The 21452-nt window shown below is 42.1% G+C and overlaps 2 protein-coding genes across 2 annotated transcripts in view; one reads left to right on the forward strand and one right to left on the reverse strand.

The window, feature by feature from the left end:
- Positions 1–4265, reverse strand: part of LOC128511076 (proline-rich protein 36) — a 12662-nt gene extending 8397 nt beyond the window's left edge. Inside the window, exons 1-2 of the mRNA XM_053483704.1 lie at positions 4037–4265; positions 3434–3525 (exon numbers count right to left, since the gene is read on the reverse strand). Of these exons, the coding sequence (XP_053339679.1) occupies positions 3434–3525; positions 4037–4115 (171 nt within the window). The 5' untranslated portion in view covers positions 4116–4265. The remainder of the gene's footprint in view (positions 1–3433; positions 3526–4036) is intronic.
- A 6571-nt stretch (positions 4266–10836) lies between these two features.
- irf6 (interferon regulatory factor 6) lies at positions 10837–15324 on the forward strand. The gene is made up of 8 exons (XM_053484028.1): positions 10837–11050; positions 11736–11913; positions 12031–12226; positions 12983–13078; positions 13415–13630; positions 13780–14172; positions 14310–14428; positions 14562–15324. Exons 2-8 carry the CDS (start codon positions 11740–11742, stop codon positions 14790–14792), a joined length of 1425 nt encoding a protein of 474 aa, XP_053340003.1. The 5' UTR covers positions 10837–11050; positions 11736–11739; the 3' UTR covers positions 14793–15324.
- The last annotated feature ends 6128 nt before the right edge of the window (positions 15325–21452 follow it).

Here is a 21452-nt window from a genome sequence, read left to right on the forward strand (position 1 = left end):
TGTGTGTTCAGTAGTGTGTGTTCAGTACAGTGTGTGTTCAGTACAATGTGTGTACAGTACAGTGTGTGTTCAGTACAGTGTGTGTTCAGTACAATGTGTGTACAGTAGTGTGTGTGTACAGTAGTGTGTGTTCAGTACAGTGTGTGTTCAGTACAGTTTGTGTTCAGTAGTGTGTGTGTACAGTAGTGTGTGTTCAGTACAGTGTGTGTTCAGTACAGTGTGTTTTCAGTAGTGTGTGTTCAGTACAGTGTGTTTTCAGTAGTGTGTGTTCAGTACAATGTGTGTTCAATACAGGATCGCCAACTAATTCCGTAGTGTGTGTGATGTTACTAACTGCAGTGCAGTAAGTTATGTGTATGCTTTTTCTTGCTCCCCCTGCAGGTGACCTGAGGTAATGTCCACTAGCCCCTCCCTTCTCGTCTCTAGAGCGATTCCACTGATTTCTAACTAGTTCTTTGTTTTCCGGACATCGAGAGCACCGGCCCTCAGAAACAGGACTTCCATGGCAGCACCAACACTTTGCTGGGCTAGAACAAAGAAATGCTTATGACAGAGGCTGGGGCCGGGATTATCACCAACAATTAAAAGTGTGTGACCACCAGTCGTGGGCTGGTGCAAAAAATTAAATTAATGCGCAAACAAAATTAAAATTTACCTTTTAATAATCGCCTATAAACACCCATAAGAAGTGGAAAAGCACCGAGTGTGAGCTCGGCCGTGATGGCTTGACTGCAGCTTAATAAGAAGATCAGGTCGATCTGGTCCAAGCTCTTCAACTTTTATTCCTTCTTCATCCGATCGCCTTACGAAGGGGTATTTTAGCAAAGAAGTTACAGACTTTTCTTTCATATTTAACTGCTTCCTCATTAACCACTATTTAATACATTAACTAAGAATCTGCTGAGCGTTAATAAGACTTGTTGAGAATGGTCCAATCAAACCATACAATATTGATTCGCTAAGAACAAAAGTGGGAGGGTTCGGGGCACACAGTGCTCCGCCACAAGGATGATTTGTGAAAATCCAATTAGAGCTCAGCCTTAAATCACATGCTTTTCAAAAATTTACGTGCCTACATCATTTGTCCAGCAGCCCTCATACACTAACACAAATGAACATAATACAGTTTAGATTATTTTTATTGTAAATAAATTATATTAGGAAATACAGCGGAATATTGTGACTAAATGACTTTATTTTATTATTTAAATACCGAGTGGCGCAGTGGTAAAGCCCTCGCCCTATCATCCGGAGATCGCTGGTTTGATTCCCGGGTGATGCTGTAACCTCTCGCAGCCGGAGGTCTACAGAGAGCTGATTGGCCGAGCTTTGTTAGAGGGGAGGGATCAGAGGTACTTAGTGCTCCCACATTACTTACGGCTCTACAGCCAATCAGGGGCGTCTGTGGGCTCACGCACACGGAAGGAGCGGATAGCGCTGTCCTCCGAGTGTGTGACTCCGCCCCCAAGGTGTGAGAGCGAACAGTTCAAAAAGATGTGGTAGTCTGGTGTCATGTGATTTGGAGGAAACGTGTGATGGTCTTTGGCCCTCCCGGCTGAGTGGTAGTAGTAGCCTTAATGTGGAGCCCCCTAGTGACGGGAAGGAATTGAACACGACTAAATTAGGGAGAAAATCCAAAATATATATATATATATATATATATATATATGAAAAAAAAAATAATAATTACATGTTAAAGTAGCATTATTCTCTGCCTAACTTTAAGGGGACGGCACCCCAGCACCCCTTATTGACTGTCCACCACTGGTGACCACCATCTTTAAAAAGCAGGTCAAATATTTTCTAATAAAGATAAAGTCAGGAGTACTGCTTGTAAAGCCATGATGAAGTTCACCGGTGTTGTTGTCATTGTTGTGCTGCTGCTGCTGCTATCATTTTTTTGCCACTAGCATCGCAACTAGCATTAGCAATGCCACTATAATTGCTGCTAGTATTGTCGCTAGCGCTAGGATTGCTGGGAAAGTAGAGACATAGACAAATGTATACAGTGATGTGACTCTAGCACATGGAAAAACAAAGAACGCCAGAGTTTTTAAGAACGCCACTGAAGCAGCTCTTAACTAACTAACACCAGACATCAACTAGTATCTGGTCTATTTTGATGGGAAAGGGACGTCCTGCCCAGACGGCCGACAATCCTACCACAGTACAGTGTGTGTTCAGTCCAGTGTGTTCAGTTCATGCCAGTGTGTTCAGTCCAGTGTGTTCAGTTCAGTCCAATGTGTTTAGTTCAGTCCAGTGTGTTCAGTCCAGTGTGTTCAGTTCAGTACAGTGTGTTCAGTACAGTGTGTTCAGTTCAGTACAGTGTGTTCAGTCCAGTGTGTGTTCAGTCCAGTGTGTTCAGTTCAGTACAGTGTGTTCAGTACAGTGTGTTCAGTACAGTGCGTTCAGTTCAGTACAGTGTGTTCAGTACAGTGCGTTCAGTTTAGTACAGTGTGTGTTCAGTAAAGTGTGTTCAGTACAGTGTGTGTTCAGTACAGTGTGTTCAGTTCAGTGTGTTCAGTTCGGTACAGTGCGTTTAGTTCAGTACAGTGTGTTCAGTTCAGTGTGTTCAGTTCAGTACAGTGTGTGTTCAGTACAGTGTGACCAGTACAGTGTGTGTTCAGTACAGTGTGTTCAGTTCAGTCCAATGTGTTTAGTTCAGTCCAGTGTGTTCAGTCCAGTGTGTTCAGTTCAGTACAGTGTGTTCAGTACAGTGTGTTCAGTTCAGTACAGTGTGTTCAGTCCAGTGTGTGTTCAGTCCAGTGTGTTCAGTTCAGTACAGTGTGTTCAGTACAGTGTGTTCAGTACAGTGCGTTCAGTTCAGTACAGTGTGTTCAGTACAGTGCGTTCAGTTTAGTACAGTGTGTGTTCAGTAAAGTGTGTTCAGTACAGTGTGTTCAGTACAGTGTGTTCAGTTCAGTGTGTTCAGTTCAGTACAGTGCGTTTAGTTCAGTACAGTGTGTTCAGTACAGTGTGTTCAGTACAGTGCGTTCAGTTCAGTACACTGTGTTTAGTACAGTGCGTTCAGTTCAGTACAGTGTGCGTTCAGTACAGTGTGTTCAGTACAGTGTGTGTTCAGTACAGTGTGTTCAGTTCAGTGTGTTCAGTTCAGTACAGTGTGTGTTCAGTACAGTGTGACCAGTACAGTGTGTGTTCAGTACAGTGTGTTCAGTACAGTGCGTTCAGTTCAGTACAGTGTGTTCAGTACAGTGCGTTCAGTTCAGTACAGTGCGTTCAGTACAGTGCGTTCAGTTCAGTACAGTGTGTGTTCAGTACAGTGTGTTCAGTACAGTGTGTTCAGTTCAGTACAGTGTGTGTTCAGTACAGTGTGTGTTCAGTTCAGTGTGTTCAGTACAGTGTGTTCAGTTCAGTACAGTGTGTGTTTAGTTCAGTATTTCATCCAGAATGTAAACATGGTCATATGACTCACAGTGCTGAAGTGTTTGATGGTGGGTCTTGCGCGGACTTTTGCTGTGCCTGAGTCTGGGAAGGCCACTCCGTCATACACAAACTCCACATTGTCTGTAACACACACACACACACACACACACACACACAGTTAAATTTTTATCCTAAGGTTTAAGACTAGTGAACCAAACAGCTTGGGTGTAATTGTGGCACATCACATATATAGCTAGAGTTAGCTAATGCTAATTATATTAGACTGTTAGAGTACATACAGTAAGTGGGTGTGGCTAATTAGCATATTCATGTATATTCATGCATCCTGGTCTTTTTAATGAGGCAGTTGTAGCAGTGTCTTTATTTTAACGTGAAAACTATCTACTGACATAAAAAGCTACGACTAATTATTATTATTATTATTATTGTTATTATTGTTATTGTTGTTTATATTTTCTATAGTTTTTACACCAGGACAGAATAAATTATACTGACTGTGTGTGCGTGTGTGTGTTTATTCCCCAGGGGATCAGGTACAAAGGTCTTAACACACACAGACACGCACACACACACACACAGACACACACACACCATTTTTTTTACTGTTTAAAGGTAAATAATAAAATCTTACCGACGTCTTTCATCTGGACGTTGGTGTCGAACAGGGACTGATTTTTTCTGCTCAGGAAGTGAAGACCACCTTTCTTCATCTTGGTGAGTGTGTGTGTGTGAGTGTGTGAATGTGTATGAGTGGGTGTTCATAAAATAAAATAAAAAAAACAGAGTGTGTTTAAGGTCTCATTGCTGAACGCAGTGTAAAGTCTCACGCCGGTGAACAAGCCTGGGGAAAATGTCTCCTGTTCCACTCGTCCTCTCTCACTCGTACTGCGTTCCCTCCTCAGGCTCCGCCCACCAGGTGTGTTCAGGTGAGTCTGACCTGAAACCTGCTTCACACCCTCTTTCTCATACGTAAACACTGGAGCTTATTCCTTTGGACTTTAACCTTTTACTTTATGGCACACATTTTTACTTTTCTAAACATTTATTTTTATTATTATTAGTTCTGTAGAAAGTAACATTTTTGTACATTAATAATATAACATCTTTCTTTTCTCTTTAAGTGTGTAGCATTTAGCACTCTGCTGTGTGTGTGTGTGTGTGTGTGTGTGTGAGAGAGAGAGAGAGAGAATTCAGAAGGAGGAGAGGACGACTATCAGACACAAACTAGCTAGCTTTGGTGATGCTACAATGACTCTACAAAATAAAGTGTTAAACAAAATAATAAACACAATATAAATGAAGTGTTAATGTTTCACTGAGCCACTGCAGCAAATAAGCGAAGAAAATAGTAAAGTAAAAAAAATCACTTTTTTCTTTTTTCAGTTTTCTGCATCACTTTCTGTAAAGCTGCTTTGTGACAAAAGCTTCAACACAATAAAACTCACTTTAATTAAAATCCTTCTACGGCCTGTGGGCTATGATGATGTCAAAGGGGAGTGCCACGCCCACCAAAATGGGTTTTTAATGTTAGCTAGCATTAGCATATAGCTTTGTTTGAGTTAAATGTAAGCATGTCTGTACATCATCTTTAGGGCCCTGGTGGCTCAGTGGTAGGTGTTTCGTCCGCCATGCGGAAGGCCCAGGTTTGATTCCCATCCAGTGCCCAGCCACTGGATGCAGTGCCAGTCCCAAGCCCAGATAAAAAGGGAGGGTTGCGTCAGGAAGGGCATCCGGCGTAAAACCCGTGCCAAGTTATAGTGCGGACTGGGTATTTCGCTGTGGCGACCCCTTCCCGGAAGCAGCCGATAGACCGACATGTCTGTACATCATCTTTAGCAGGATTAACACTAGAGCCATCTGACCGAGACCTCTCACCTCCCAGGGTAAACTGAACAGCTAGAACTCTAAAATATATCAATTTCCCCCAGGTAAATGCAACAGTAGTAAGGAAAAACACACTGAGATGACATCTCAGTCTGTTGAGACGGACGCCAAGTGACTCAGTCTGTTGTCTGTGTGTTAGTGTCGTCTGTGTTATTTGGCTTATACAGTGGGGATAATAATCATTTGACCAACTTGACTTGCCGTGTTTTGAGGAAGAAAAATGCTGACTGTTACATAGTCAGGCACGGAGGTGGAAACGTCATGCTCTGTTTCCCTGTTTTGCCGCATTGAGAGGCCAATGGACAGGGCTGTGACCCAGAACATACCACCAAGGCAACAGAGGAGAAGCTCAAAAAGAAGCACATCAAGGTCATGGAGTGGCCTAGCCAGTCTCCGGAATCAGATAAGAACAAAGACAGCGCCGATACATTTACGTCAGGTTCCAAACCAGGCGTAAAGAAATCCGCACTGCAAACCTACCAAAATGCTTATTTTACTCACTGAGATGCAAATCAATTTTTAACCTTCTAACCTTTTTTGTATCACATTTACATTTACATAATTTGACATTTGGGATCAACAGAGCAGAGTTTTAACTTCTGGACAAATAAAAACCAAATACCAAGGAACTCTTACGTCTGGCTTGGAACCTGAAATAAATACATCGGTGCTGTCTTTGTTCTTATCTGATTCCGTGTTCCCGCTTCATCTGATCAGCGTCATGACTTCACAACATATTTTTACCACATATTTTTACCACATCTACAAACTGTCTGAGAGAGTTTGTATTGGAAGCCAATAAGCTCATTAAGAAGAAAAAATTGGCCAACGACTCAGTCAGGCAGAGGGATCTAACTTTTTTAACCGCTATTAATCTTGACGATTGTGGAACCTAACCCCAGGCTTGATGTTTTTAACACACCTGCTGACTTTATCAAGAACTCGTCTTTGTTTCGTTTTATTTATTTATTTTGTTTGCAGTTTGATTACTGGAGTGGATATGATTTGTATCTGCTCTCATTCAGCTGATGCTGATGTAATTGTTTCATCTGAACCTGGCTGAGGAAATCTGTTCTGAACATCTGGTCTGGTTATAATTTATACAAGGCTGACCGACCCAAACGGGCTGGGGGTATCGCCATCGACATCACAAGTAAAGTACATGTGAATGTGCTTCTCTCTGCATTTGTAGCTCAGTGGTTAGATTACGGACTATGGATAGGAAGGTACCAGGTTTAAACCCCAAACCCAGCAAGTTGCCACTGTTGGGCCCTTGAGCAAGGCCCTTAACCCTCAACGCTTGCTCTGATAAGGGCATCTGCCAAATGCCATAAAGGCATCACCAAGCGAGCATTCGAGGTCCTAGCTCTAGATCTTCAGGTCTCTGAAGCGCTGCATGTCACTGTTGGCTGTTGTAGCACACCATCAGCTGTAAGTGGTGTATTACACATGTCGTTCCTGAGCTGCCAGTGATCCAGACTCCCTCTGCCCTCCGGACCTGTCTGACCCATCCTGGTGCCCTACTTCTGGTTGGAGATCTCGTCGCATGGATGCCCCGTGTGTCTCTTTGGGATGCGTCTGGTGTCTGGGGATGATTCTCCCTACCATGAAGATAGTTCTGGCCTTGACTGGTGTTGGCAACTGTTTCTCTGAGGACTCGACAGTTCGATAGTTCAGGACTGGAACTTCATACAAGTCTACCTGGGTCTCCAATAACTACCTGGACTCCATATTAACATCAATTAACATCAACTGTAATGCCTAACTGCCTGCCACCTAACACACTGTATGAGTGCAGATCAATCCCTGCTATCCGTTATCACCCAGATGATGATGGGTTCCCTGTTGAGTCTGGTTCCTCTCAAGGTTCTTCCTATTACCATCTCAGGGAGTTTTTCCTTGCCACTGTCGCCCTCGGCTTGTTCATCAGGGACGATCTGACCATTTTGTTTCATACACATTCAAATTCCATACAAACTTAAATAATTCTTTTGATTGTGTAAAGCTGCTTTGGGACAATGTCAATTGTTAAAAGCACTATACAAATAAACTGAATTGAAAAAAAATTAATTTGACAATATTAAAGTCCTTAAAGCTTCACAAATACATAGCTTCTATATTAGAGACCCCAGTGTGGTGGATACTATTAGAAATACAAAAATTTCTAAATCAAAGTCGAGCAGTTTTACAAAACGTGACATGCAGGATGCAAGGTTTTTTGTCCATGCTAATGTAGTAAACGCCTGGAATATTTTCATGTTGGTTTTATAGGCTGTGTTAAAATGCATGCACTTTTCAGAAAACTCCAAGTAAAGATTGAAACAATGCACGGTTTACTTCAGATCTGTCTGATTTACTGCAGGAGCATAATGTGTTGTGGGCAAAAGCCAAGAAAACTACACTGAATTCAGACCGCATTTAATGTTTACATTAAAGTAAGCCAAAGCGGAACAGTTCCTAATGGAAACATCAACTGCACTAAAAACTCTGGAATTTTAAATCCACAAGAGGATATATAAACTTAAACCTTCTCCTTGTGTTGTTATGGACTCGCAAAATATTTCTGATAAGGCTGAAATGCTTGGCTGATTTAATGGAAATTTTATTGCCTCTGGTTCCTCGTCTGACTCTCAGCATTAACTCAAGAATATTCTCATGTTAAAGTTAACCAACCCTTCATTTTTGATCTGCATATAGTCTTAGAGGGAAATAGGGCCCTTAAACTTTTAGATATTAAACACTCAGCCCTGATAACCTGAAGCCATATTTTCTAAAGCTAGCAGCTGATATTATTCCAACATCTTTACATATCTATTTAACCTTTCTTTTTTTCCTTATTTGGAAATTGGCCTTTTTCCTGCTCCTGTTAAAATGTAAAGACCTATAGGAAAACTGTCTATACTGGCTAAAGCACTTGAATCATTAGTGAGTGAACAATTTAAAAAGGTTTTTAGCTTCTAACTAATATTATATCTAATTTCCAATAAGGATTTAGGGAAAAAAGCATACCCAATTTGTTAATTTGTCTGAGGCTTTTAATTCTGTAGATCATACAATAATGAAGCAAATACAGTACTCATTAATATAGGATTGTCAAAACAAACTATCTGAGGTTTGACACCTATCTAACAGGTGTATTTTAACGTGTACAGGTGGAACATGTCACCACTAGGCACCTACCTCTAATATTTATTTGATAATACCCCACATCCTATTCCATTTCTTGCTATTTTCATGTTGTGTGTGTTGTTGTGTAATTCTGATTCTGATGTGTAGTGTAAATAAAGGTGTGCCTCAGGGTTCTGTCTCAGGAACACTTTTTTTCATTATACATCAATTGTCCTGACCAAAATCATTTCTGAAGCAAGTTTTCATTTTTAGACAGATGATTCCATGATGTACTGTTCTGCAGTGACACTACAGTTACAGCTTGCATTAGATTCTGTAAAACACACAGTGTGTAACTGAAAACTTAATGATGGGAAAACTACACTCATAATGTTTTTAAAAGTAAATCAAAGCCATTGAATTGGAGGGAGGGAGGGAGGGAGGGTGATAAGGTGGAGCCCACACACTTACACACACACACACACACACTTACTCACACACTCCTTCACACACAACTGGCTATTTGGGAACACAAATGATCCTACTCTGCCGGAAACTGGAGTACCTGGAGGAAACCCACCAAGCATGGGGAGAACATACACCGCACACACAAACCCGAGGCGGGAATTGAACCTGGAGGTGCAAGGCAACAGTGCTCACCTCTACACCACCATGCTGCCCCGCATGCGACAAAATGTAAAATGTAAATCTGGTTTAAACATTTAACATCAGTTTAAAATCAGACATAGATTAAATCCAAGCCCCGCCTTCTGATGTCATTAGCCCCTCCCCCAGTGAGTGTGTTGTCTGTGTTCAGTTGCCATGGAGACAGACACGGGACTTGTCTGACCAGATTGACAAGTTAAAGCAAGTCATTGCCACGGTGATAAAGTGTGTGTATGTGTGTGTGTGTGTGTGTGTGTGTGAGAGAGAGAGAGAGAGAGAGAGAGAGAGTGAGTTCTTGTTTCTTCCAAAACAGAACAGGAAGTGACACAGCGGTAAGGGGTTGATTGACTCAATCAGCGAATCAGTACAAGTAGATAATGACCAATCCACCCCCCCCAACAATAATAATGTATTATTATTATTATTATTATTATTATTATTAATAATAATAATAATAATAATAATAATAATACATTTTTTGGACTTGTCCCTGATGTCCACCTTGTCATTTTGGGGGAACTGCCCTGTGAGAGACTTGTGATGTCATCGGTGACATCACCACCATGACTTTCTTCAGTGCGAGGCTGAAACAACTGCTGTATTTACACTTACACTATATTGTTACTACTACTACTACTATATATTACTATATATAAAAGTATTGGCTCGCCTGCCTTCACATGCTTATGAGCTTCAGTAACATCCAATTCTTAATCCAAAGGGTTTAATATGATGTTGGCCCACTGGGCTATAACAGCTAAGGTTTAGCAGTGTGTTTTTGCTCATCCACGTCATGTTGGAACTGTGTACGATTGTTTTTTAGGAGTCGGGCTCAGCCCCTTACTTCCAGGGTAAGAACCTCTTAATGCTTCGGCATACCAAGACATTTTGGACAATTTAATTCTTCCAACTTTGTGGAAAAGGTTTGGGAACTGCCCCTTTCTGTGCCAACATGACTGCGCACCAGTGCGCAAACCAAGGTCCATAAAGACATGGATGAACGAGTTGAGCGGCCCTTTCTCATGCAACATCAGTGTCTGACCTCACAAATGCGCTTTTGGAAGAACGGTCAAAAACTTGTGGAAAGCCCTCACAGAAGAGTTGAAGCTGTTATAGGTGCAAAGTTGGCGGGGCTATTTATGATTAAAAATGACGCATTGAATCTTAATTCTTAAATAAGAATTGAAAGTTCATATACAAGGCAGGAGAGCAAATACTTTTGGCAATTTAGTGTGTATTATACTTTCTAATGTTTATCATAGTGTGTTTGTAGTTTGATGAGCACACTGTCACACTGGAATTATTAATCAATATAAAAACTGTTCAATATAAAATCAATATAAAACCCTGATCTGTTTATTACAGTACAGATTATTGTTTCAATAATTTCCCTCAAAGGATTAATAAAGTATATCTAGCTATTGATTAAGTGCATTATGAACAGAATTAGAATCATCATTTAACTTGGAAGAAGAAGGATTGTTTTTTGGTGTTTATTAATTATTGAACTTGGGTGACTTGAACTTAATTAATGTGCTGAACACAGGGCTGAGTCTGGGGCGCCACCTGTTGGACACACACACACACACACACGTCTGAGTGCAGTGAGATTAAACAGCTGACAGACAGACAGGTGAGCTGACAGCGCACGCGCAGTTTCGGGGGCCGTGGCCTCACACACAAACTGTAAAAGTAAATAAAACTGAACAATAAAGTATTTGATCGTGTGTGTGGGAGGGGGGGCGGGGGTGCGCGTGCTCGGTAAAGGTGTGACGCGCTGGCGGTGACGTCATCAGTGTACCTGAGTTTCGGGTCGGAGAGAGAGAGAGAGAGCGCGTGACTGACCGGACTCCGTGTGTGTGCGCGCGCGCTCTTTACGTGCTGTTAGAGTGTGTGTGTCTTTGTTGAAGGTGGACAGATTCTTTATTCACACATAAATCCGGAGTTTGGTGTAACTTTCTAACTTCCTGCTTCCGGTCTCTCTCAGGTGAGTCTCGCGCGGCCTTTACACACACACACACGGAGTTTAATAACCGGGAGTGTGTGTGTGGTTTGATTGTTTAAGTTAAAGTCTCAGTCTGTGTTTATTAAGATCCTGAAAATCGGTGCTGTGAAAAAGTATTTGCTGTATTGTTCCTTTGCGCTTCTCCCCGGTACAGTCAGGTGGCGTCGGTCTGTGTGTGTGTGTGTGTGTGTGTGTGTGTGAGTGAGAGAGAGACTCAGACTAGTGTACAGACTCCTCACACGCACGCGAGTCAGCGTTCGTGCCGAGTCTCGGGGCGCGCGCGCGGCGTAACGCTCTGTGTGGAGCACGTGCTTTGTGTTCCCTCTGGTGGGGAAGCTGTGAGGCGGCGCGTGCCACGGCAAGAACTTCATACCGCGGGGGGGCGGGGCAGGGGGGGGGAATGCCCCGGGGGTCTGGTGCAGCTCCGCCCCCACACTGTACCCCCCCCCCTCTGAACAAACACACACACACACACACACACTGCTGTAGTTCCTCCTCAGTCAGAGATGATGATCTCCAGAAATCCAGAGTGTTTGATCTTCAGCCTACAGTTTTGTCTAAACACAGTTACACTCCTGATACCAGGTGACTGCTGAGACTCTGCACCTGTCTCTCTCACTCTCTCACTCTGTGTGTGTGTGTGTGTGTGTGTGTGTGTGTGTGTCAGGGAGATGTCTGTTCACCCTCGGCGTGTGCGGCTGAAGCCGTGGCTCGTGGCTCAGGTGGATAACGGGACGTTTCCAGGTCTGGTGTGGCTCGACCGTGAAGCCAAGCGTTTCCAGATTCCATGGAAACACGCAACACGACACACGGCTCAGCAGGAGGAGGAGAACACCATCTTCAAGGTCTATTATTATTATTATTAAGTAGTTTATAATTTCTACATAAAATAAATGATTAATCTGAAAAAAAAAAACATCTTAACTATACTGGTGTGTGTGTGTGTGTGTGTGTGTGTGTAGGCATGGGCTGTAGAGACAGGAAAGTTTCAGGAAGGTGTAGATGAACCCGACCCGGCCAAGTGGAAAGCTCAGTTACGCTGCGCGCTCAACAAGAGCCGAGAGTTTAACCTCATCTACGATGGAACCAAAGAAGTTCCCATGAACCCCCTGAAGATCTATGATGTGTGTGACATCCCCGCCCCCCTCAGTAACCCAGGTACGTATACACACGCGCATATACACACCAGCAGCCACGTGCTCAGGATCTCACACACACACACACTACACGCGTCTGACGCCGAGTTTCATGTGATTTCACCCAGAGACAGAGTGTGTGAAGGGTGGAGTGTGTCGAGATTAAATACATAAATATCTCAATAAAAATATTTAAAAGTACAATTAATTCAATAATCTATATAAGAATCCTAAACATTTAAAAATCAATCAATTAAAAGATTTATTTCCTGATTTACTTATCGGCTGGTCAGCAGTCAGACACGCGCCATGAGATCATTAACTCTGTGGGAGTCACCTGTCAGACTCAGTGGGCGGAGTCTAATTCTGATCTACTCAGGGTGAAGCTTTGGACCTGCACTGTTCAGTCTGTGTGTTGATAACAGGTGGCTGAAACTACAGATTATAGTCACAATAAAAGTTAATAAAACGTCAGGAGAGGAGTTTGTTTCCTCTAGGGGGCGTGGCTAGGGGCGTGGCTAGGGGCGTGTCTAGGGGTGGGTTCACCGTGTTAGAGGTGGAGCTGTAGATGACCCGGGTTTGATCCCTCACAGTTTCTCTGAACAAAAGAGGAAGAAACCTGTAGCGTTTTCATCAGCTGTTGTAACGTTGTTTAACAAACACTACAGGATTTACACCCTTAAAGTGCTTTAAAACATTTTATTCATTAGTTGTTTAAAAATGTGTTTATTTAATTCTTCTTCTTTTAATGATGTCACATTCCGCTCCTCATATTCAGGTTCCACAGGATCTGCTCCTACATATGACTCTGATGGTGAAGATGATGATGTTCCTGATACACCAGAACCTCCACCACCTCCATATCACCCACCAGGTAACACACACACACACACACACACACACACGGCCACTGATCTGTAACTTGTGTGTCAGTGTCGTAGTGGCGTGATGAAAATGAGCGTGTGTGTGTGTGTTCTTTCACAGCTCCTGTATCTCTGCCCAAGTGTGTGTGTTCTCTCTGTTACTAGTCTGTTTTTGTGCGATTGTGTGTACAGTGTAAACACCGAAGACCGTCAGAGAGTTTTATCTTCTGTTCCTCCAGTGTAATGAAAATAAGGGACTGTGGATTAGTGTGAAGTTCAGGCCTGAGATACAGAACACACAGAGAACCTTCACCCCCTCTCTCTCTCTCTCTCTCTCTCTCGCTCAGTGGGTGGGTCTCCTCTGGCCCCACCTGTGTGGACTTCCCCAGGCTCCACCTCCCCCATGCAGCCCTCCCCTCAGGTGTGGCCTAAGAAAGAGCCTCAGGATGTGGAGATGAGCGCACCAGCAGCCATGGAGATCCAACCTGCATCCACCATGGACACACAACCCTTAACTGACATGCTGTTCACCACACCAGAGACCTGGATCAGCTCTCTGCCCAGTGAGTGCACACACACACACACACACACACACACACACCTGCATTTTCAGTCTCTCATCTGTGGCCTTATGTTTCACCATCACCTCACTACTGAGGGCTCTGACTACTTTCCACCTGTGTGTGTGTGTGTGTGTGTGTGTGTGTTTCAGTGACCGATCTGGAGGTACAGTTTTATTACCGTGGTAAGGAGGTGTGTCCCACGGTGACGGTCAGTAACCCGCAGGGCTGCAGGCTGTTTTACGGGGACTTGGGGCCGATGGTGAATCAGGAGGAGCTCTTTGGCCCCGTGAGTCTGGAGCAGCTGCGTTTCCCGCCCACTGAGCACATCACTAACGAAAAGCAGCGTCTTTTCACCAGCCGCCTGCTCGACGTCATGGACCGCGGCCTCATCCTGGAGATCAGCGCGCACGACATCTACGCCGTGCGTCTCTGCCAGTGTAAAGTGTACTGGTCGGGTCCGTGCGGTCCAAACGCCAACGCGCCCAACCTGATCGAGCGCCAGCGCCGGGTCAAACTCTTCTGCCTCGAGACCTTCCTCAGCAGTGAGCGTCATGCTAACAGTTGGCTTAAGAGCAGAAACTTCTCAAATATCTCCTAGTAACTGATTTATAACACACTAACCTTTACGTATCATTCTGTGTGTGTGTGTGTGTGTGTGTGTGTGTGTGTGTGTGTGAAGGTGTGATTGCTCACCAGCGTGGTCAGTCTCAGTCTCTGCCCCAGTTTGATATTCACCTGTGTTTCGGTGAGGAGTGGCCTGATGGACGTCCCAGAGAGAGAAAACTCATCATGGTGCAGGTGTCACTCTCTCTCACACACACACACACACACACACACACACACACACACACACACACAGTGTTTAGAGGGTTCATAGTGCAATGTTTTTATCCTTATTCATACAGAGTGGTGTGTGTGTGTGTGTGTGCAGGTGGTCCCTGTGGTGGCGAGGATCCTCACTGAGATGTTCAGCTCAGACGGAACGCGCTCCTTCGACAGCTCCAGTGTGCGTCTGCAGATTTCTGTCCCAGACATAAAGGACAACATCGTCACTCAGCTCAAACAGCTGTATAGCCTGCTGCAGAATCACCAGGGCAACGAGGCCTGGCCCCTCCCATCGGCTGGACCCGCCCACCTGCACCACCCCTTGCATGCTCAGTGACCCCCAAACACACAAACACTTTCATTGTAGATTTATATCCTTTTATTTACTTTTTTGAAGTATTACTGCTCTTATTGTTTTGTAGCATTGAGTGTGTTTGTGTTTAGAGTTTATACAGCTGTCATGTTTGTTTATTACACAGATGTTTTATGCAAATGAGATATTTTGACACTAAAGGTATGTATCTTTTTTTTGCTGTTGACTGGCCTGTCTGTGGGTGGGTGTGTCTGCAGGTGGGCGTGTCTGAGGTCTTAGTGTATTCGCTTATTGCAATTTAAATCCTTTGTAAGCTTTTCTTCTAGTGTCGCACTCTTTTTCATCTGATCGGTTAAACACGAATGCAGTTCCCTTTTACCATTGTGCACTGTGTAAAGTGTGTAACGTGGTCATAGACCTTAAGGTCGCTGTAGTCTGGGGACTGTCCTGATTCTGCTGTTGTTCCCTTCCCCCACCCCCTACTTCCTTCTTAGGCCTTTATACAAGTACATCATGTAACTTTTGTCAAATAACAATAAAGTATTTATCTAAACAATCTGTTAAGTTTTCTTTCATTTGTTTTGTGTGTGTGTGTGTGTGGTCTACGTATAAAGTCAGGAAGCCAAGATCTTCAGGCTAGAATAAAGCTTGTTCACTGGATAAATAAAGGTCGTCAGGCAGGTCGCCACTACTCCAGGCATACAAACATATGAATTTTCACCTTAAGAATAACATTTTGCAATGAGATCGTTTTTGGCATGTGAGTGCCCAAACTAAACGCTGGCTAAGTCACGTGTACGTCTGGAAGTCGTTGAAAACTTTAATGAAGAAAATGTGAGTTTGGATATTTTCTGGTTTTATTTTTACATTTTGTGTAAGATTTATTTGCAAAAATATGATGATAGTGTTGGAAATTGGTAATGGTAATACTTTTGGGTGACTGGAATGGATTATCTGTATTTACATTATTTCCTATGGGAACACGTTTTGTAATACGAAATTTTAAATTAAGAACTCGCCTCCGGCATCAGCTGAAGTTGAAGCTAAGAAGAGCTCCTGATACTCATCCCTCAGGAGCTCAGGCCCAGAAGGAGTTCCATCTTTCAGTTTGTGGATCTTCATGAAGATGAAAGTGCAACGGAGTCCCATCCGTCCTGTTCCTCTGGGGCTGATGGGTCAGGGTTAGTGTCTGCTCCCAGAAATTGGCTGGTTTAAGAGTAGCATGTGTTGTGACTTCAGGATGTGTTTTACGAAGGCTAAAGGCTGTAGTGGTTAGAGTGTGTGTCAGTGTTGTGGTGTGTGAAGTTTGGGGTTCTATTCCAGGTTTAAGAATTAAAAACTATCGCATCATTATGAAGCATTCTATGTTTTGGTGTCTGATGGCTCAGGTTTTATCTCGCTTTTGGAAGGTTTAGGAAAAGAAAGATAAAAACTAAACTCCAACACACACTGATCCCCCCTCCTCACACACACACACGCACCAACTTGACACTACTAGAGTTTTAAACTCACATATTTATTTCCTGCTTTTCCACACACCGTGCATCATTAGTTCATTTATTTTTTGATGTAGAGTGGAACGTTGGATTGCGAGTATGAATCGTTCAGGAAGCGGCTCGTTTTTTAAAACACTCATAAACTAAATAGAATTTTCCCATAAGAAATAATGGAAACTCAAATTATTCATTCCCCAGCCCAAAAAAAAATAATTCATAAAAATAATTAATACAAAATATAAACTAAAAATAAAACAAATTAACCTGCACTTTACCTTTGAAAAGAATCTCGACAGAGCAGTGTTTCTGTGTAGAGCAGAGAGAAAGTGTGTGTGTAAAGGCGAAAGCAGAAGGGGTCACACAAAGAGCAGTTGATAGAGAGAAAATGGATCTTTAACCTCTCTAATGAGACTTGCTTTTGCTTTACACACACACATACAGACACAAAATAAAATCTGTTTTATAAACACACACCTGGTCACAGTGTTATAATAAACAGTACATGCGTGGACTGATGTTGATTATACCAGTGAGAGACGCGCACTAAGACCAAGCAGGGGAGACGATTACCCACAATTCCGCAGCGCAAGAGAGAGAAAAAAGGTTGGCTCAGTTGTGATCACATGACGCTCAGCGTCAAAACAAGAAGCGCATGCGTGATACATGATACTATGTACTTGTAAACCAAGACTTGTTCGTTTTCCAAGTCAAAATTTATTAAAAATCTTTGCTCATCTTGCGGAACACACGCGAACCGCGTTACTCGCAATCTGAGGTTTTGTAAAAGCAAAAAAAACAAAACACTTTCTCTCGGTATCTGTTTTCAAAACAAAAATGAAAAAAAAACATATAATGACTTGTCCTCTGATCTTACATATTGTGCTCAAATCAAAAATGTAAAAAAAACTAATAACGAGCACTCAATCTGCATTTTCATTCTGTTCACTGGACCTACGTGGCATGGTGTGGTTAGGCAATATAAATATTTTTTTTCTTTATTTTCGTCATTTAATTGTTTGTTTAATTGTTGTCGACAGACACATATTACTGTGAGACGAAACACAGACAGGTTTTCCCTCGAAGTAAGGGTTGGCAGTTTGTATCGCTGTCTGTTTTGCGCTACAGATGTTTTAGGCCTCGTCATTTTATTCTGACCGAGAGTTTGAAGGATTCTGTTTCATGGACTGCTACTGCAGCATAAATAAATGAATGAATGAGCAGATTGAGTGTACAGGTTGGGTGGAGTACACTCTTAAACGGATAGGCCGTAAGGTGAAGCAGCTTTTCGTTTCATTCCGTTCCCATATATGGGGCACTACATTCTTTTTATTCTAATAAAAGGATCAATTGGTGTAGAATGAAAAAATAAAAATTCTCCATGTATATGCCAGCAGTTATGCCAAGTGTTTAAAGTTGGCAATAGTCCCATCCTCGCGTAATAATTTTTTAAAGGTGAGAGATGCGGCTTCGCGTCACGTGCTTGCCGCTAGACCAATGAGATGGCATAACGTCGGAACGACATGTAAACATGGTCCAAGATGGCAGCGCCCTTGACATCACTATCGAGTAGCGAAGAGCATGAAATTATTGTCAGACCTCCACCAAAAGTCAGTAAAAGGGTTTATAAACAATGCTTTATGCATCTCACGTCCATAAAAAAAAGAAGAAACGAAGGATTTTACACGCCACGGTGGGATACATTTAGAAACTGCATCAAACGGTGGCTTGACTTGCAGGGTGAGAGTCTCACGGCGCCCTGAAGCTGGTGATGATCATAACACAGACCAGTCTGTGTCATCGGGAAATATTATTTCGTCAACGTATTGCCCGACAAAAACCTTAGGTCCAGTACCGGACTGCCGATAGCTGGTTCGGGTCCTGTACTTCCTGCTTTCTGCATAATTTGCAAGAAAACGGACAAGTACATCACTGTGGCAGGCAAACGCCAGAAGGACAATCTTTCAGGTATAAAGCACACAAGCACACGTTTGAACTTAAAGTTATATGCCATATGCTGAGAACCACAACTATCTTTCAAATACATCAATATTTACATTACATGTACATTATAATGTTTATAGTGCAGTCAGTTTTTGCATACACATATGACATTCAGTGATCAAGACAAAGAAGAAATCTGCAGCAGGCAAGGAAGTAATTCTACGTGCAGACAAGAAGCTTTTCTCCAGACTGCTCGTCATAGGTCAAAGAAGAAAGATAGACTTAAGGGAAATTCTTTCCTACTCCTTGGGAACTGTGTCATATCCTTTATCCAGTGCTGATGGTTCTCTTGCAAAAACAAACAAATCAGCTCTCATGGATGTTCTGGAAACCAAAGGTGGAGACTGTTAAGTTGACAGAGTACCAGTAAATGGAGCTATACTTAAGCACTGGCAGAATGTAATGTGGCGAGACGCTGATCTTACCATTTTAGATAAGGACTTACATTTATACATAACACATGGAGACCTGTGTCACTGCATGGCTGTAACAGAGGGTTTACAAACTGGCAGTGCTGTTGAAAATGTGACATGTGATCATGAGGAATGTGACACCAGGTTGTTTTTTCATGCAAAACTTGCTGCACAGGAACACCAAACTGTAGTCATCAAGAGCCCTGATACTGATGTGGCAGTGACTGCATTAAGTCTGCAGCCAGATTTACCATACAGATTGTATTTTTTCACTGGGGTTGGCAACAAAACGAGGATCATTGACTTATGTAAGGTGTCATCAGCTCTCGGCAACAGTGTATGTTTAGCACTTATTGGGATCCATACCTTCTCAGGCTGTGACTCTACAAGTGCCTTTTATGGCAAGGGGAAAAAAAAGCCATTTTCTGTTGCTTGCGATAAAAGAGGAATACCTGACTGCATTTAGAAATCTGGGTAGCAGTTTTAATTTGGACCAGTCTACCTTCGAAGTGCTTTGCAAATATGTCTGTCACCTATATGGCCAATCATGTGCTAAAAGTCTGAACGATGGACGATACAAAGCATTCTGCATCGCATCATCAGCTTTGCCAGAGCGATCCATGCCTCCGACAAGTGATTCTTTGTACCAACACTGCAAAAGGGCAAACTACCAAGCAGCCATAATGTGACATTCTCTTAAAGGTAAAATGTGTGCCCCTTCACCTGTTGGCAATGAATGGCACCTGGATGATGGGGAGTTAACAGTCACGTGGATGACTAGAAATCCAGCCCCTGATAGTGTGTTGCAGGTTGTCCACTGCAGTTGTAAGCAAGGCTAATGTGAGACTGGAAGATGTTTCTGTATGTCTGCAAATCGGTCCTGTACAGATTTATGCCGCCGTCTCAATTGCACAAATGTTTTCCAGGAAACAGAGGAAAGAGCTACATGTGAGGATGGTTCTGATGTTAGTGATAAGGATAGTAGTGATGAGTAAAGGTGATCTGTGTCACAGGTTAGTTGGATTTGAGCTGTAATGAATGTAATTTCAAGTCATTTTGGCCAACTTGGACAAAAAAACTGTTTTTATCTTTAATTTTGTGTGATTCCTAAGTGCTTACTGAACATTTTGATAAGTAAAACATAACAAAAATATTTAAGTTTCAATTTGTTCTTCAGTTTTATTTGGTGCCAATCTGTGAAGTTAAAGTGCGTTATAAAAAAAATGAATTATTTCATGGTCTTTTTTCAAAATTGAGTTGATTAATGCACCAATACTTGTCTCAGATATGTAGCTACATGTATAAATGTGGATTTGACATGTATTTTGTGTTGATTAAATGCGTATTAATAAAGTTACAGGCCAAACTAGCAGCATGAGATTTTCGTTTTTTGTAAATTCCTAATTATACACATTTTTGCATCCTGACAAAAAACTGCAGTATTTTTTGTGAAGAACTTTTAACATAGAATCCATAAGACTGTTGTCTATCCAGAAATTCATTAAAAAAAGTAGTGCCCAGTCGTGGGAACGAAAAGTGATTTCTAGCCACTTTTTCTAGGTTCACCTCATGGCCTATGAGCAGCTCTGCCTCTAAATAAAATGTTTCATTGGCTAAAATTGTGTCTGTTTACTGTTTACTGAATAAGTGCCACTTCAAAGGTTACTAAACTGGACCCATCCTCCTCTTGATTGTGGGGTTTTATGAACCATATTTGTCCTTATCAGGTAATGTCAAAGTCAACCTTATTGTCAATTCTGCTACATGTACAGTGCATAGATATAGAGAATTGAAATTACGTTTCTCTCAACCCTCGTTACAAATAACACTGAAAAAACTTTAAAAAACTAAAAAAAAACAACTTAAATAACACTGTTGAACTTGGAGAACAACAGAGGTGAGATAATTGAGTTACTGTTCTGTAAGAAGGGACAGTTTACAACACAGAAGGCTGATATGGTGAAAAACCGAACAGTGCAATAGGAATAGTGCAAGTGTGCTTATTTTAGTTGAGTAAAGTGACGTTATAAAGAGCAATATAAAACAGTATAAAAAACGGTGAACAAAACAGTATAAAGAAGAATGTTTTTAGTTTTTATGCACTTTTAGTAAAACTACAGAAAACAACTGTCAGTTTAAAACATTCTGAATGACTAATTCTGTAACTTTTTTTGGTCTTGTTTGACCAATACAAAGTTAATAGTATTGCAAAAATATAAAAAGTACATTAAATGTTATGAACAGCTTGTGGTACTATATTCTTTAAATAATTTGATTTTGATTATGGGTTTAATACAGTTAAGGCTAGAAGGAATACAGCTCGAGCTCTACTGGGCATGCGCACATCAATCTAACGGTTTTTTCCCCTCATTGTACAACAATAAAACTTTTTGTATTACAGAAGGATTAGTTTTAGATGTAAAAAACGATCCAATAGGTATAACAATTCATTTCATTGTTAGTTTCCGGTCGGAGCTTTATATCCCTTTTAGCCACGCCCATGACTCAAACGCGCGAGGATGACGTCAGTAACCCGTGGCAACGCAGTAGAATGTTTAGAAAGGAATATTTGTAATATCGATATTTAACAGGAAAAGAATGGAATTTTAATATGGAGGATTATGTTGGCTGCATTACTTAAACGCATTAGAAAGAACAAAAGTGTTTATATTAGCCTTTAAACAGGCAGCGCGCGCAACCAATCATGAAGCGCTTTCGACACGCCCCCTACCTTTCGACACGCCCATTACTGCGAGCTGCAGCTACGCCTGTCT

Source organism: Clarias gariepinus, chromosome 23, assembly GCF_024256425.1.
Source record: "Clarias gariepinus isolate MV-2021 ecotype Netherlands chromosome 23, CGAR_prim_01v2, whole genome shotgun sequence".
Taxonomy (NCBI): domain Eukaryota; kingdom Metazoa; phylum Chordata; class Actinopteri; order Siluriformes; family Clariidae; genus Clarias; species Clarias gariepinus.

Excerpts from the sequence above, each read along its gene's own strand:
- irf6 (XM_053484028.1), top strand. The coding sequence starts at position 11,740 with ATGTCTGTTCACCCTCGGCGTGTGCGGCTGAAGCCGTGGCTCGTGGCT. Across the intron at positions 13,079-13,414 it reads ACCTCCATATCACCCACCAG|TGGGTGGGTCTCCTCTGGCC; the intron begins GTAACACACACA and ends TCTCTCGCTCAG. Across the intron at positions 14,173-14,309 it reads CCTCGAGACCTTCCTCAGCA|GTGTGATTGCTCACCAGCGT; the intron begins GTGAGCGTCATG and ends GTGTGTGTGAAG.